The sequence below is a fragment of the Pipistrellus kuhlii genome, unplaced genomic scaffold (assembly GCF_014108245.1).
Source record: "Pipistrellus kuhlii isolate mPipKuh1 unplaced genomic scaffold, mPipKuh1.p scaffold_m20_p_18, whole genome shotgun sequence".
NCBI classification, from domain to species: Eukaryota; Metazoa; Chordata; class Mammalia; order Chiroptera; family Vespertilionidae; genus Pipistrellus; species Pipistrellus kuhlii.
In genome coordinates this window covers 7,467,200-7,481,183 of record NW_023425493.1, presented here as the reverse complement: position 1 = coordinate 7,481,183, position 13,984 = coordinate 7,467,200, and the positions used below count along the sequence as shown (strand labels likewise).

Sequence of the window (13,984 nt, the reverse complement as noted above, 5' to 3'; positions counted from 1 at the left end):
TTCCATCATCCTCTTCTCATGTATACCCTCAGCATTCTCAATAAATGATCAATGAACAATTTAATAATGATTGATAAATAAATAAGGATGATGGTGATAATAAATTTTCAGCACTTACAGAGCACTAACTACAAACCAGGCAGTGTGCTAACTACTTTACAAAAATTAATGAATGAGCCAACATGTCAATCCATTTTTTCTATGTATAGATTTGAGTATTTCACTTAAAAGTGTTATAATTAGGTGACTTAGAAAAAATGTTAATAATTTTGGTAAACAAAAGTAGATTACAAAACAATATATACAGCACTATCCCATTTTTTATGATAAAATTATAAATGCATGCTTAGATATGTGTATCCATATATCCTAATACTAGTATCTCTAGGTAATGGGATTATGAATGATTTTTATTTTCTTCATTTTGCTTCTAAATTTTATATAAGCATCTGTTGCTTTGTATAACAAGAAAGAAGTTATTTTAAAAGAATAATTCTCCTTTAAATCACTCCCTTTCAGCAGTCTTCTTTAGGACAAAACAAACAAACAAAAACACCTAAGAATTCTGAACTTGATAAAGTAAAAAAACAAATTTCATTTTTAAAAAGATAGTAAATCACTAGTGTTCTTAATGATGAAAAAGCAGTGTTTAAGGAAGAATTTACAAAATTTTTCTAGATGTAGGAAAAAGTCAATTTACTGAATATACTCTGTTTCTTGTCTGACAAAAGTTCATTTCTCTCATGTAGAATCAGTATGCATATTTACTGGCTATATTTCATCTCACACCTGCAAGCTTAATTTCTCCTTTTTTGGTCATCAGATTAGGAAATAAATTTTAGTACAGGCAATAAACCCTAGTTGGCAAACTCAGAATAACTTAATTATTGAAAAGCAGCACCAAAGACCAGCCAGCAACTTTCCAAAGGGCTGTTAACACTATTTTAAAAAATTGGGTCCACCTGTTTAAAAAGATTTTAGGAGATACATAAATAACAAAAAATACGATGTTTTGGAATTCTCTGCAAACCAATAATGCTGCCTATCCTCTGAATTTCAACAATAGTTATGAGGGGAAAAAATTTCCCATCAACAAAAAATATAAAAGAAGATCATCAGACCACCTAGAAGAGGATACAGACTTTAAAACCAAGATATCTCGGCCAGAATATTTGGACGTAGTTCCCAAGAACCAAGAGATGTAGGCCCCTTTCATGAGCCCCTATGACTGAAAAATAAACTTTCAAACAAAAACTAAGTGGTTAAAAAAAAAAATCTTGGTAGTGTATCTGGGTGCATCCTTTCTCTTGAGGGTCCCTGTTAGACACATACAACAAGTGTAGGGATGGTCTCTGAATACGCCCAGATCTAAATCTTAGGATATTCAAAGACTGCCTTTCAGACACTTGACAAAGAGTACAAGTCCCAAATCTCCTGTGTGTGCAGCGCTTAAAGATGATCTTTAAAGGCCAGCACGCTCCCTCACCGTGAAGTAGAACTGCTCTGTCTCTTGCTGGTTGGCTCTCCTCTTGGCAATGCTGGGCTTGCTCATGAAGGTTTCTGAGACTGTGGACTTGACCGACTCCATAGAGTTGCTGTACTGGAAGCAGTCAGACACGTCAAAATCCTCGACAGTCACAATGTCCTGGATGGTCTGCAGAGTGGCCTCCATTGTTTTTTTGACCTGCCAAATAAGGGCCAACAATGCATGAGGGGAAGGTGATGGAGAAGCTTGGAGAAGGGAAAAGAAATGGGCTGAGGAAGGAGGGAGGATGCTGTCAGAGGGTGCAACTCTGCCTCCTCCCATGGGACAGAGCTGAAGTGAGTGATAAACACCACGTGGACCCTGGTATCAAAGGCTATACTCTCCAGTGAGGACCTAAACCATCCCCTCCCCCACACTACATACCTGAACCAGCTCCCAGCTCTTTTATATATTTAATGTTTACTTTTAAAATTTAATATTAGTTCTTGGCTATAATAGAAGTGCTAAGGGAGAGAGAGAATAAAATTTCAAACATATCCCAACATATAAAGAGCTAGTTCAAATGTGTGATGAGCATGGTCCTGCAATGCCTCAGGTTCTATTTCATGACCTTCAACAAATTAACAAACTTGTTTCCCCATTTTCAAACTAAGTGACCCATGCCCAGTCCTTCCTAATCTTCCTGGGAAAAATAAGACCTACTAAGATGCCAGGTAAGAAGTTATGTCAGCTCGAAAGAAAAGAACCCTGATAATCATTCATACTGTCCTTTTGAATTGGTTGTTGAAAGCAAATACAGTGGGCCCGGGAGAAAGTCACCCTTTTCTAAAAGGACAGAGATGTTTGAAGCGTCAAAGTCAAAAAGCCTCTGTTTGTTTGCAAATGCTGGAAAAAGCCAGGCAGGACGGGGTGGTTTCAGAGACACAATACTGTTCACTCAGCTGCCAAGTGCCATTTTGATTAAATGTGTAGGGGAGAAAGAAAGCATTTTGCAAAAGCTCAAAATAGAGCCCAACCTTTGGCAATGCAAGAGCAACTTCCTGGAGTTCAAGGGCAGGATGTAGCAGAGGGGAAAATCCAAGCCTACATTTGGCTAGGAAATGTTTGCAGCAGCCCGGACATTCCCTGCGTGCTCCTTCCACTGCTCCCAGATAGGCGGCAACGAGTTCAACAGGGAACCTCAAAAGGTGGCTCTGATCTCTTACGCAGGCAACTCACCTCTTCGTTCTCAATCTTCAGGGTGGATAAGCGAGACTGCAGTTGTTGGCATCTCTGTACCAGCTCGCTCTGGACAGGCTGCTGGGCACAGAGCTGGGAAGCCTGCCAGAAACAAGAGGTACCAGGTCAGAAGGAAGACACTGTATTTTCGGTGGTTCTGGAGTCCCATTTCTGCTAATAAAATTACACATATTCAAGCTGTAAGGCTCACCGTTTCTATGTTAAACCAAAATCCAAAGCCAAAGTGTGTGGTTCTCTTCTAGGACCAAAAAGAACAAAAGGAGAATGAGGAGTGGGACCCATTGGGAGGACCAGGCCTCTCTTTGAGCCCATCTTTAGGTTGGCACAGGCGGATCTACGCAGGGTCTGTGGCTCCATGGAAGCCAGAGTTAGGCCACAGAAGGTGCCTTGGGCAGCCCCAGCTGCAGACACACAATGCTTTGGCACAGGGAGGATTTCCTGCCAGAGGTCCAAGTGGCCACCTCTCTGGCTCCTCCTTCACCCCGCTTTGTACACCAGAGTGAAAGCAGAAGAGAAGTGGGTCAGGAGGCTAACTTGCTGCTGTTGGCAGTCAGCGTGTGTTTATAAATCTGTGCCAGGCATGAGAGCTCTGACTCAATTAGAGAAAGTGTAAAGCCAGGAACAAGTCCACAGGCAATGGTAGAGGGCCCCAGAGGGCATGAAATCTGGTGGAAGCTTCTGGTGGAAGCTGGCATTTTCAGAGACCTCAAGTCTTCACCATAAATGTGGGAGAGAAGTCCGCCCTTCCCCCAAGGATCATCACCAGCAAGCCAAAGTCTCCTGATGATTGCAGGGCCCTGGCATGAGCGTGAGGTCACCACAGTCCTCAGGATGACGGATTAGGAGCAGGCCATTGGACTGGGAGGAATGAGCCACATGGAGGCAGCTCCTGTCACCTTGCCGCCATGTGTCCCTTAGCCCCTCATCTAGAGACACATCTGGATAGAACTGCCCTTTCTTCCCCAGCAATGAGTGGGCACATCCACATGCCTATAGACCATTCTCTTGCCTGAAAAGACAAAACCTCTCTTCAAATGAAGTGGGCTGGGACTTGACCTTTTCCTTCATTGGCTTTTAAGCTCCCAACTAACTTGACCTCTTCCCCCAGCTGAGGGGCCGGCTGAGCCAGTTCTCAGATCTGAAGAGAGCTGACTTCACCCTGGCTCTCGCATAAGCAGACACAATGAAGAAAGCTCAGTGGCCAGCTTTCTGGCCAACTTAGCGCCAAGAGTAAAACTCTCTGGCTGCCTGATGTCACCGGTCAGGCATCCAAAGCCCCACCAACCCCCAGGGGCACCAAAAGTAGAGCCAAGCACCTCCTCCTCATACATCTGAGAGTGCTTGGCATCAATTCATGAGCGGAGTGCCCCAGAATACCAGTCAATGTGGGGCCTTGGCCAATTTCAGAGATTCCGGTCAAAATGCCACCCGAACTTTGGCCCTAGTTCAGAGAATTCCAGGCAGCTCCCTTTTGTTGCCTCTATAGTCTACAGATCCACACTGATGGGGATAGGCTGGCTGTAGGGACCAAGAAAGATCCGCCCTCTCCTCTTTCTATTTTCCACTCATTTAAAGGCTAGACTGGAATGCGGAACCTTTTCAAGATCTGTCTGACTCAGTCGCTGACCAGCTACATCACATAAAGCAAAGGCCTAGGCAGAAGAGTAAATTTTTAAAGTAACCCAGACCTAGTAGGGAGGAGTCAAGGAGAGAAAACCACCTCTAAGCCTGTTCCTTTAAGAAGCAGCAGGGCTGCTGATGCATGCTTTGGCAGTGGTCCTCTACCGGGGTGCAAGGTAATGCATTCCAGCTGTGCTCTGGCCGGGCTAGGAGGGGGCCCGAGCACCCAGCATTTAGATCCCCCCCTTTATGGAGACAAGCGGTTTGGCTCAGAAGGACCAGTCAACACCAGAAAATGTATCGCACCACTCAGCTAGTCCCCAAGTTCCACTGATTCTTGGGAAGCAGTTTCAGTGGCAGCTGGAGAAGGGGCTTGGAAGGCGAGAAGTGAGGGCAGGTGAGGAATGGGGCTTCCTGGGGTTTGGTGACACTCCTTCCCCTGCTCTAATTGCACATGCTGCCATCTCACTTCCCCATCTGTTCAGACGCTGGCATTTCTCAAGCCACAGCAATGGAAACAGACTGTAAATGGTTTTTCCAAAAAAGGAGAGAAAAGAAATCATCTCCACATTTGTGTCTTTAAGAATGAAATAACCACTCTCTATAGTGGCCTATTGATGACAGCAGATCCTCTGGTTACACTGCAACAGCTGTCATTATGGAGCAGGGCTTACTACAGAGGCCTGGATGCTAATTCTAGCGGGAGCACCAATCCCTTGCTGAGTGGACACTGTGGTTTCTTGGTCACCTAGCATCCTGCTCTGTCTGGTAACTTTGGCCCGACTGCCCGCCAGGGAAACTCCCGTTCCACAGCTCACACCATGTACTTTGGATGGAGGCTCTCCTCAATAAGGGGATGGAGCATGTGATCTGGGCATAAGCCAACCAGCTGACTGCAAATACCTAGACACACTGAGTGACTCAGAGATAGGCAAGTCACCCAATCAGAACCAAGAAGACACGTGAGACTGTGAGAGTTTCTAGGAGGTAAACAGATACTGTTTCCACTGGATTTCAACCTAGAAAAAGATAAGGCAGGAGTAGTCATCTTGCCCCCACAAGATAAGAGCCCGAGAAAAGGACAGACACAGGACATGCAGTAGAGAAAAGCCAGGTCCGCATAAAATTCCCACTCCTCAATCGAGCCATGCCTGATGGTTCCATCCTGAGCTTTTATTATGTAAGCCTATTCATCCTCCTTTTTATTTGAGCAGATTAAATGGTGGCTCCTACCCACAGGGATAAGATTTACTCATTTGTGGGCACAACACCAGAACTGGAACCGAAACATCCACAGTGATTGAAGCCAAGAAGCTTCTCTTCCCTCTCGCTTTTGTTTACTTAAGCCCTTCTTGTTTCAGTCACTGAAGGTAAAAAGTCCAGAACAGGGCCCCAGCACAGCCTCCCCTGCCTGGGCAACCAGCACAGCCTCCTGGATGACATCACAGCTCCTGTCCTCTCTGTAGGTGCCCATGCTTTTTTGTCCAATACCCAAGTAAAACGACCTCTTTTATTGCAATCTTCTAACCCTAGGAGAATAAAATCCTTCAGAACTCTGCCAGATGACAGAAGAGCACATTATTCCTCTCTTAGCCTTCCCTCCCCACAAAGCCATTGGTATCTGGCCCATCTCAGCTCTCACTTCTTCCAACCTCACTACTTGGACTCCCCTCTCCCTCTTCCTTTCACCATTACCAAACTGGTAGCAGTTTTCAGAACACACCTGCTGCCTTCCACTCCTCTGCTCCTTCTCATCCCTTTGGGTGCCCAACCCTACGCATATTTCTAATTCTCTCTCAACTCCTATAAGCCCCCGAAGGCTCTAATTCCCAACCTCTATGGTCAAGCTTAGTGGACAGTAGGCACTCAGTAGCTGTTTGCTGAATGAGTGGAGTGTGCCTCCTTCACCTGACGGGAAGGCCAGGCCTTACTCTCCCCAGAATAATGTGGCTTGGTGATGTGAATCTAGATTCAAATAAGTGAGGGGAGGAGAACCTCACCATGTCCCCCATGTGGGGCTGGAACTCAAACTTCATAGGTGGGCAGAAGACATTGTTGTACATCTCCATGAGGCGCTGCTTGTCACTGGTGGCATCCAGGTTTTCGACGGCATTCTCGATGGCATCCAGACCCTCGTGCTTCGACTGCTCCAGGTTCAACTCAGCCGAGAGGAAGGTGCGCAGTGCCCGGTTCAGGCTAGCGTGGTAGCCTAAGTCACAACACTGCTGTGGAGAGGAGAGAACATGAGCAGACCCTTAGAGGACTGTGAGGAGCTCAGAAGAGAAGTCATTTGGACAAAATAAGATGATCAAATCATGCACTGGTACAGTGCTATTCAGTAAACATGAGAAGAGTTAAGAGTTAAAGGGAATCCTCTCCTATTTTCAGATTTCTCTGGGGATACCATTATAACAAAATTCAATAACAAAAATATAGCCTGCCACTCCCTGAGGGTTACTGTGGTTAAGTCAGTACATACCAACCAAGCCAGGCCATTTCCACACTCAGAGTCCAGAAGTCAGAAGTGTTGCAAGAACAGTTAATTACACAAACTCAGAGCTCGAGGTAGGAGGACTGGGGGCCTGACTCTGTCGGTGATCACCCCCAACAACTCCCAACATTCTAGAATAGGCCTTAAGCTGCAGACAAAAATTTCAGCACTAATGTTCCTGCCCTATAGAAATAGCACTTACCAGACCCAAAATTTCTAAATATAAGCCTTAGTGAGAAAATTCATGTTAAAATAATCGGATTTTCTAAAGCAAAATAAAAAAGGCATGACTGAGACAACAGCATTAAAGAAGTACTGGATAGTAAGCCAGTAACCTTGGAAAAGCCACTCCCATCCCCAGACCTGTTTCCTCAACTGTAAAATGAACAGTTTGCCAGGTCAGTGGTTTTCAAGCTGTAGACCGGAGCTCTGTGGTTCTGTGCCAGAACCTTCTCAGGCTGCCCTTGAGAAGCAGTAAAAGGGCAGCCCAACTAGTAGGACTTGGAACCTCCTATACCTGCTTCAACCAAACCAACTCTGCTCTTTGTTCTATTGAATAAATTGACATTCTTTGTAAGGTCTGGTTTGAAGAAAGAACTCTCCTGCTAGAGAAAAAGTCTGAAAACACGTGACAAAATACAATCCCTAAGTCCCTCTTCAGCAACAGCATTCTGTAACTCTATGACATTCTTCCCCATCCCTCCCAAGGGACCCAGCAATCCCAACTGCTTGATTGTCCATTATCCCCATATTTTGTAAGCATCTTTGAGATCCAAAACCCAAGAAGACACGTCGGAGGAGAATCACGAACAGAGTAAGACCATCTGCCTGACTGCCATTGCATTCCACAAGCAGGCATCAAATCAACTCGTTCCAGCCTTGCCCCTTCATCCCCTTCATCACTATCACACCGGGAGCAGCCGCTACTGGGGAAGAAAAAGCATGTGATCTGCCTCCTCCTCCCAGCATCTGACAAGAAGCTCAGCGACAGAGTGCCTGTCAGGCTGGGCTCTGGGTCCAGTGCCAACAGGCTCTGGCAGGTGCCTGGCTGCAGTGGAAGAACAGCAGTTACAGCTCAACTAGAGACGGAAAGACATTAAATCAGCTGAGAGGGAAGAACAAATGGAAGCTAGACAAAAGCGGCTGATTGGGAGGCTGCACGTGCAGGAGCCTTCCTCCTCTGGGAGACCTGCTACTCTAGCCGGGCTGCCCTTCCGCCTGCAAGCCCTCCTTAGGTCTGTAAGGCTAATGAACAAAAGCGACACTACCCACAGGGCTGAGCAAGTGTGTGCTTTGGGAGTGAGGGTGGGGGTGAAGGTTTTTAGTGCAGAAGAGAATGTAGGGGGAGGCAGGGTGCCCTTCATAAACATTACAAGGTTTTACTAGCCTCCTTTTCTCTCCATTCTCACCACCTCTATCCTAATTCAGACACTTATCCTTTTACACCAGTGCTACCTGCTTCCCTCTCCTGCTGAAGAGCCTAGAATAGCTCTTTTTTACCCCTTAAATTCAAGACCACCTTCCTCAGTTGGAAAATTTTAAAATGCCTCTATTTACAAAGTGGAGTTAAACAACTTGAGTAAGATCAATAGCCAAAACAAGTTGTAATCTCTTTAGTCTGACCATCTAACATCACCCCCCTCTAGCTTTTTCTTCAAACCACTCTGCTCTAATCCAATGACACATTCTCTGTTTAGGGTAACATGTTGGAAAAACCATAGACCTCAATTCAGCTGTATGACTATGAGCAAGCTACTTAAGCTCTCTAAACCTCAATCAGGGAAAATAGCAGTCTTATAGGTTGTTGTGAGGCTAATAACAGGCAATATACATATACATACATATATATATATATATATATATATATATATATATATATATATGTATATATATATATATATATATATATATATATATATATATATATGACACTATGCAGACATTTAAACACCAGTCATCAATATCCCCAAATTCACTACGTCTATGCTTCAGCTCCTAGCATTTTCTCTTCTTGAAATGTTTCCCACTCCTCTCACCCATTGCAATTGGACCCAATCTTTGAGATCCAAATGAAATTCCCAGCCTCTGGGAAGCCAGACAGCCCTGCAACCCTGGCATGTACTGACCTTGGCCTCCCCTCAAAACCACACTCATCAGCAGCCCTCATGTGACACAGAATACACTTCCTCACTCTGTGACTTGCCATTTCGTATCACCCCCACCAGAAGGCAAGATTCAAAGAGGGCTTGGCCAGTGTCTTACTTCATTTTTCAATCCCTCACCATTAGGCCTTGCTCCTGGTAGGCATTTAATAAACATCAGTGGATTGACTGAAGCCAAGATCCCAAGCTCTCAGAAAATCACCCAGTTAGGCAGCATATGAATGTAAGTCAAGTGGTAGATGGAGCCACTGAAGCCTTTTGTGCTGTTCACCCTACATGGCCCATGGAGGGCAGGGCACTTGCTTGGGATGGTCCACTGCCTCTATTATATAAGTGTTCTATAGCTTCTGTGTGCCAGTGAGTCGGGGGTCTGACTCACAACATACCCTTTCAGCTAACCAGGGAGGTGCAAAATAGGTTTTCCAGAGCCTTGCTATCTACAAATCTGCAAGGGGACAGCTGGAAACAGAGGCATTATTAGCAAAGAAGCAATTTCTGGCAAGGTGAGGTAATGAGATTTGAATACAGAGTGAAGCAAAAGTAGGTTTACAATTCTGAGTACACGAAACACAGTTCATATATTCTTTTCCATACGAACAACTGAAAATCTACCTTTGCCTCACTCTGTATTTCACGAGTACTAGGGGAATCCCAGTGATTCAAAGCAGACATCATTTTGCTCACAGTGGGAACAAAACATGCTCTCCATGGTTTCTGATGGATTCTGTACCAAGCTGGGCTCCCTTGGCCATTTCTGGGTTATATAAATGTTTGATGAAACTTTCCCAGGGGAAATCAATTTTTTATTTATAAAAATTTAATGATAGCCCATCCAGATGTGTGATGACCTGAGCTGACAGCTCATTAACCCTTTACCAGTTGAAACCCTCACCCTGAGACTCTAGAGAAGGCCTAGGAAAAAAAAGTGGGTATAACAACACCCACTTCAAGCTCACACAGAAGAGAAAAATAACTGCCCTTCATAAACTTTCCGGTCCAGAAAGCTGGGTTCCCTCATGTCTGACTTGGGTGTACACGATGCCACAGATTCTCCACCGATGAACATAGCATGCGCAACACTCCAGCTATGCAAGAGAACAATGGGCTGTTCTTCATTTATCCATCTGCTCCTGGAGTGACAGAGCCACAGGAGTAGGGGGGAGGAACAACACATTCCAACGAGCCTATAGTTCTTAGACTCCATCAAATCAGCTCAGAATAAATGTCCTTTTGGCCTAAGTTGAGTTTTTCTGCTGTGTGTCAGATGCCTCACATGGATGACTACAGTCAGAGTTTAAATTTTCTACTATATTATAAAAAGAAGGCAAGGGCTAGTCCTTGTGCCAATGTACTGACATCAACAAGAAGAACTTTTCTCATCCCTACTGTCTGCAGTACACACTGAGTTTCAACCCGGTAGGAAGGAGGCATCACACAGAGGGCACAGACTGGAATGAGACGCATCCCATATCTTAAAGCGAGTTCTGGATATTGCCTAGAACAGGATGCCATCGGACCCAGGCTCCCCACTCACTCCTGCAGGTTCATTGCCAAAGCATCCTTTTGGCCATTTTTATTGCAAAGAGCAGCGAGAAATAGGAAGTACTGACACATGCAGTAACGTAGATGGTGCTCAAAACCTCATGCTGGGCAAAAGAAGCCAGCTATAAAAAAGCATCTACTCTACCACCCCATTTTGTGAAGTCTAAAATAGGTTAAACTAATTTATGGTGAAAGAACTCAGAGCAGTGGTGGCCGCAGGGAGGGGGAATTGACTGGGAAAAGAGGAACTTTGTAAGGTGATGGAAATATTCTATATCTTGATAGAGATTGGGTTACAAGAGTGTATGAATTTATCTTGAAACTATAACACTGAAGTTGTTATTGTATGTACATTGTATCTCAAAACGTTATTAAAAAGCACAAAAAGGAAAAAAAAAATCTTGGCTAGGAAATCATCATCTTCTTTCTCCTTCTATTCCTTTCTTCCTTCAATGAATAAACTATGCACTCAGCTAAGTATTAAGCTCTGCATGTATGTACTATGTATGTGAGTATTAATGTAAAGAGAAGACTTGGCTCCTGCCCTCACAAACTTAGAGAGAAGACTAAGAGATCTTCCTCTGTTATTAGCGCAGCGACTCCCAAACTTTTTGATCTCTAGCTCACAGTGAGAAATATCTTATATCATCTCACACACAAACACACATTCATGGGTGTGCAAGCATATATACTTATCTAACATAACAGTTTCACCAAATAAAACATAACTTTACTACTTCAACATACCTTGATATTTTCTTTCTTATTCTATTCCAGTCTGGTTTAATCATTAAATAAATAAAAAAACAAACAAATAAGTCAACTCATGAAAGTGATTGTATGACTCCCTAATGGATGGTGACCGAAGGTTTGAAAAATACTGTCCTCTAGTGTGGCAGTGAGCCCACTGCATAGACACTATCTATTTCTATGTCTAAGAATACCTCTAAAACAAAAACTATTTTATTCCCTTTTGTATGCCTACTGCTGAGCACAAAGCCTCATCTCAAATAAACATTCGCCAAACAATTATAAAGCAGAAAAATGTTATCGGCCTTTCTTAAAGAGTAATTAATCTGTTCTCACCTCAAGAAAAAAACAAAGCAAACCAACATCAAACAAAATAAAACAAGAGCAACTGTAGTACCTGTGTGGCCTGGCATGCTAGCACCCTGGACTAGCTCACAGTAACCCAGACCCATGCCCTAGCTTAGTACTAAGGAGGCTGGCAGGCTTCTTTCCCATGATGTTTCTTGTGGCATTCTGTGAAGACAAGCTCTTAAAATATGTATTTAATGAGGAGTCTAAAGTACAAAATAGCTTGCTCCTTAGGTTGATGTTAAAACACCTACTGCCCTAACCAATTTGGCTCAGTGTCGGCCTGCAGACTCAAGAGTCCCAGGTTCGATTCCAGTTAAGGGCATGCACCTTGGTTGTGGGCACATACCCAGTGGGGAGTGTGTAGGAGGCAGCTGATCGATGACTCTTTCTCATCGATGTTTCTAACTCTCTATCCTTCTCTGTAAAATAATCAAAATATGTATTTTTAAAAATAAAACACCTACTAACATCTCCTGGAGGATCATGGATTGCCATGGTTATGACTGACAAAGCTGCCCTGGGGTAAAAGAAAAGGACAGAACGGGAGAAGAGTGGACGGGCAGTCTGACTGGCCAGGTGTGAGATAAGCAGCAGACAGTGAGCATAAGAAAGAAGTGATTCTCATCCTCACGCTGAGAACAGGCCTCTCTCCCAGCGAGGAGCTGTTCCCCTGAGGAGGAGAAAGGATCCTGTTTAGGGCTCTGACCTCCATTGAAGGACAGTGTTCCGATTGGCATCAACAAGCAGGGAGAACAAAGAGGCACCTGAACAGCAACCAGAGCTCCACTTACCCAGGAGGACAAAGGCACCCAGGGCATGAAGGGGCTGAAAAATCCCTGGGTCAAAAGACAGGAATCCGTGTTTTAGAAAAGTTCCCCTAGCAACTCTGACGTGCCATCAGGTTTAAGTACCAATGACCTACTCTAATTCTTCAGTTTGCCAGAATGGGATGGGGAAAGAAAGCTTAGTTCTAAAATAGCTCCAAAGAATCCAGCAAGTTAGGCAAATCTTAGACCAGAACCTCACATGATATTGTAAAGTGTGGCAGGTTTGTCTGTGGAGAAACCAAGGCAGGAAGGCAAGTATGAGAGGTCTGGCCAGAGCTTGCAAGCCCAGCTGCTACCCACTGCCAGCAAGAGGCAAACCTCAGGCCTCAGGAAGGAGACTGGCTAGGACCTGCCTGAAGCCCTGGAGACTGGGCTGCTGATGCTAAGTCAGCCGGGTCCAGGCCCCGCCCTCTAATGACTGGAGGGAGAAGTGAGAAACGGTGTACAGTACACTTAAGCAGCTTCCGTCAGTACTGGTTTAGGAATTGGGTCCGATTGGAGTCTGCAGGTAGAAGGAATTGCAAGGCTCACCCACTACAAGGTTTGAGGGAAAGCAGCAGGAGAACAAGGCTGACCCATAAGGCCAAAGTCAAAAAACTTGACCCTGCTGCCTGCCCCATGCCAAACACATGTGCCTACTATCCAGCTTCTCTCAATGTCTTGGTGCCACATAGCAAGAGGTACGAGCCAGATGTCAGGGACATCTGAATACCTTCCTACCAGGACCTAAATTCACAGCGAACCTTTGGTAGGTAAACCTCTTAACCCCTCCATTCCTTATCTACAAAATGAAGATAGGTTGGTGCATGGGCGGTTCGGTGCTAGAATTCTCGCCTGCCAAACTGAAGATAGTAAAGCTGATTCCATCTGACAATCAAATGAGATAAGACTGAGAAACATTAGTTATAAACGTAAGGTATGGCATTCTAATGCTTTTGCTCTTGCCACTCACTTCTACGTGCAAGTAGCTGATTTAAGGGAGACAGAAGTGCAGTGTTTAAGAGCATGGGTTAGTGATCAGACCTAGGTACACATTTTGCCTCTGCCACTTATTAGCCAAGTCTGGGTGAGTGATCTGAACTCTGTGGATTTAACCTGTAACAACGGAGATGATAATCTTGCTCCAAGGATACTGATGAGAACTGAAGGGGAGGTAGTGTAAAGTGCTTCACCTGGTACCGGGTGCATGGCAAGCCCCGAATGGATCATAGCTACTTTCTTTATGATTGTTCTAAAAATCTCTTAGATGCCTGAGCAATAGAACCGGGGACGCCTGCCCAGATCTCCGAAACCAGGAAAGAGGCACCCTGGAGCCCCAGCTTTCAGTACTTACATCAATAAGGTCAGACAGGTCGTGGATGTAGTACTTGAAAACAGACGCATTGGTTGCCTCCAAAGCCAGTAAGTACTCATTCCGGGCTTTAATGGCCTTCAGCTTATTCTCCGTGTACTTGGCTTGGCGCTGAAAAGGGAACGAAAGCTCAATTTTACTTTTTTGAAAAAGAGGAGTCTGTTC

At 44.7% G+C, this 13,984-nt stretch overlaps 1 protein-coding gene across 17 annotated transcripts in view; it reads right to left on the bottom strand.

Moving 5' to 3' along the window:
• The window catches only part of SRGAP2 (SLIT-ROBO Rho GTPase activating protein 2), a 222,602-nt gene that overhangs the window by 43,977 nt on the left and 164,641 nt on the right, over positions 1–13,984 (bottom strand). For 13 of the 17 annotated variants that reach the window (XR_004988751.2, XM_036442547.2, XM_036442550.2 and 10 more), the window contains exons 6-9: positions 13,802–13,930; positions 6,346–6,570; positions 2,705–2,806; positions 1,487–1,684 (exon numbers count right to left, since the gene is read on the bottom strand). Coding sequence is in view for 16 of the 17 variants with exons in the window: in XM_036442547.2 (XP_036298440.1) it covers positions 1,487–1,684; positions 2,705–2,806; positions 6,346–6,570; positions 13,802–13,930 (654 nt within the window). In the remaining variant the exon portion in view is untranslated. The remainder of the gene's footprint in view (positions 1–1,486; positions 1,685–2,704; positions 2,807–6,345; positions 6,571–13,801; positions 13,931–13,984) is intronic. The other 4 variants (XM_036442549.2, XM_036442551.2, XM_036442555.2 and 1 more) reach the window with 1 other exon arrangement.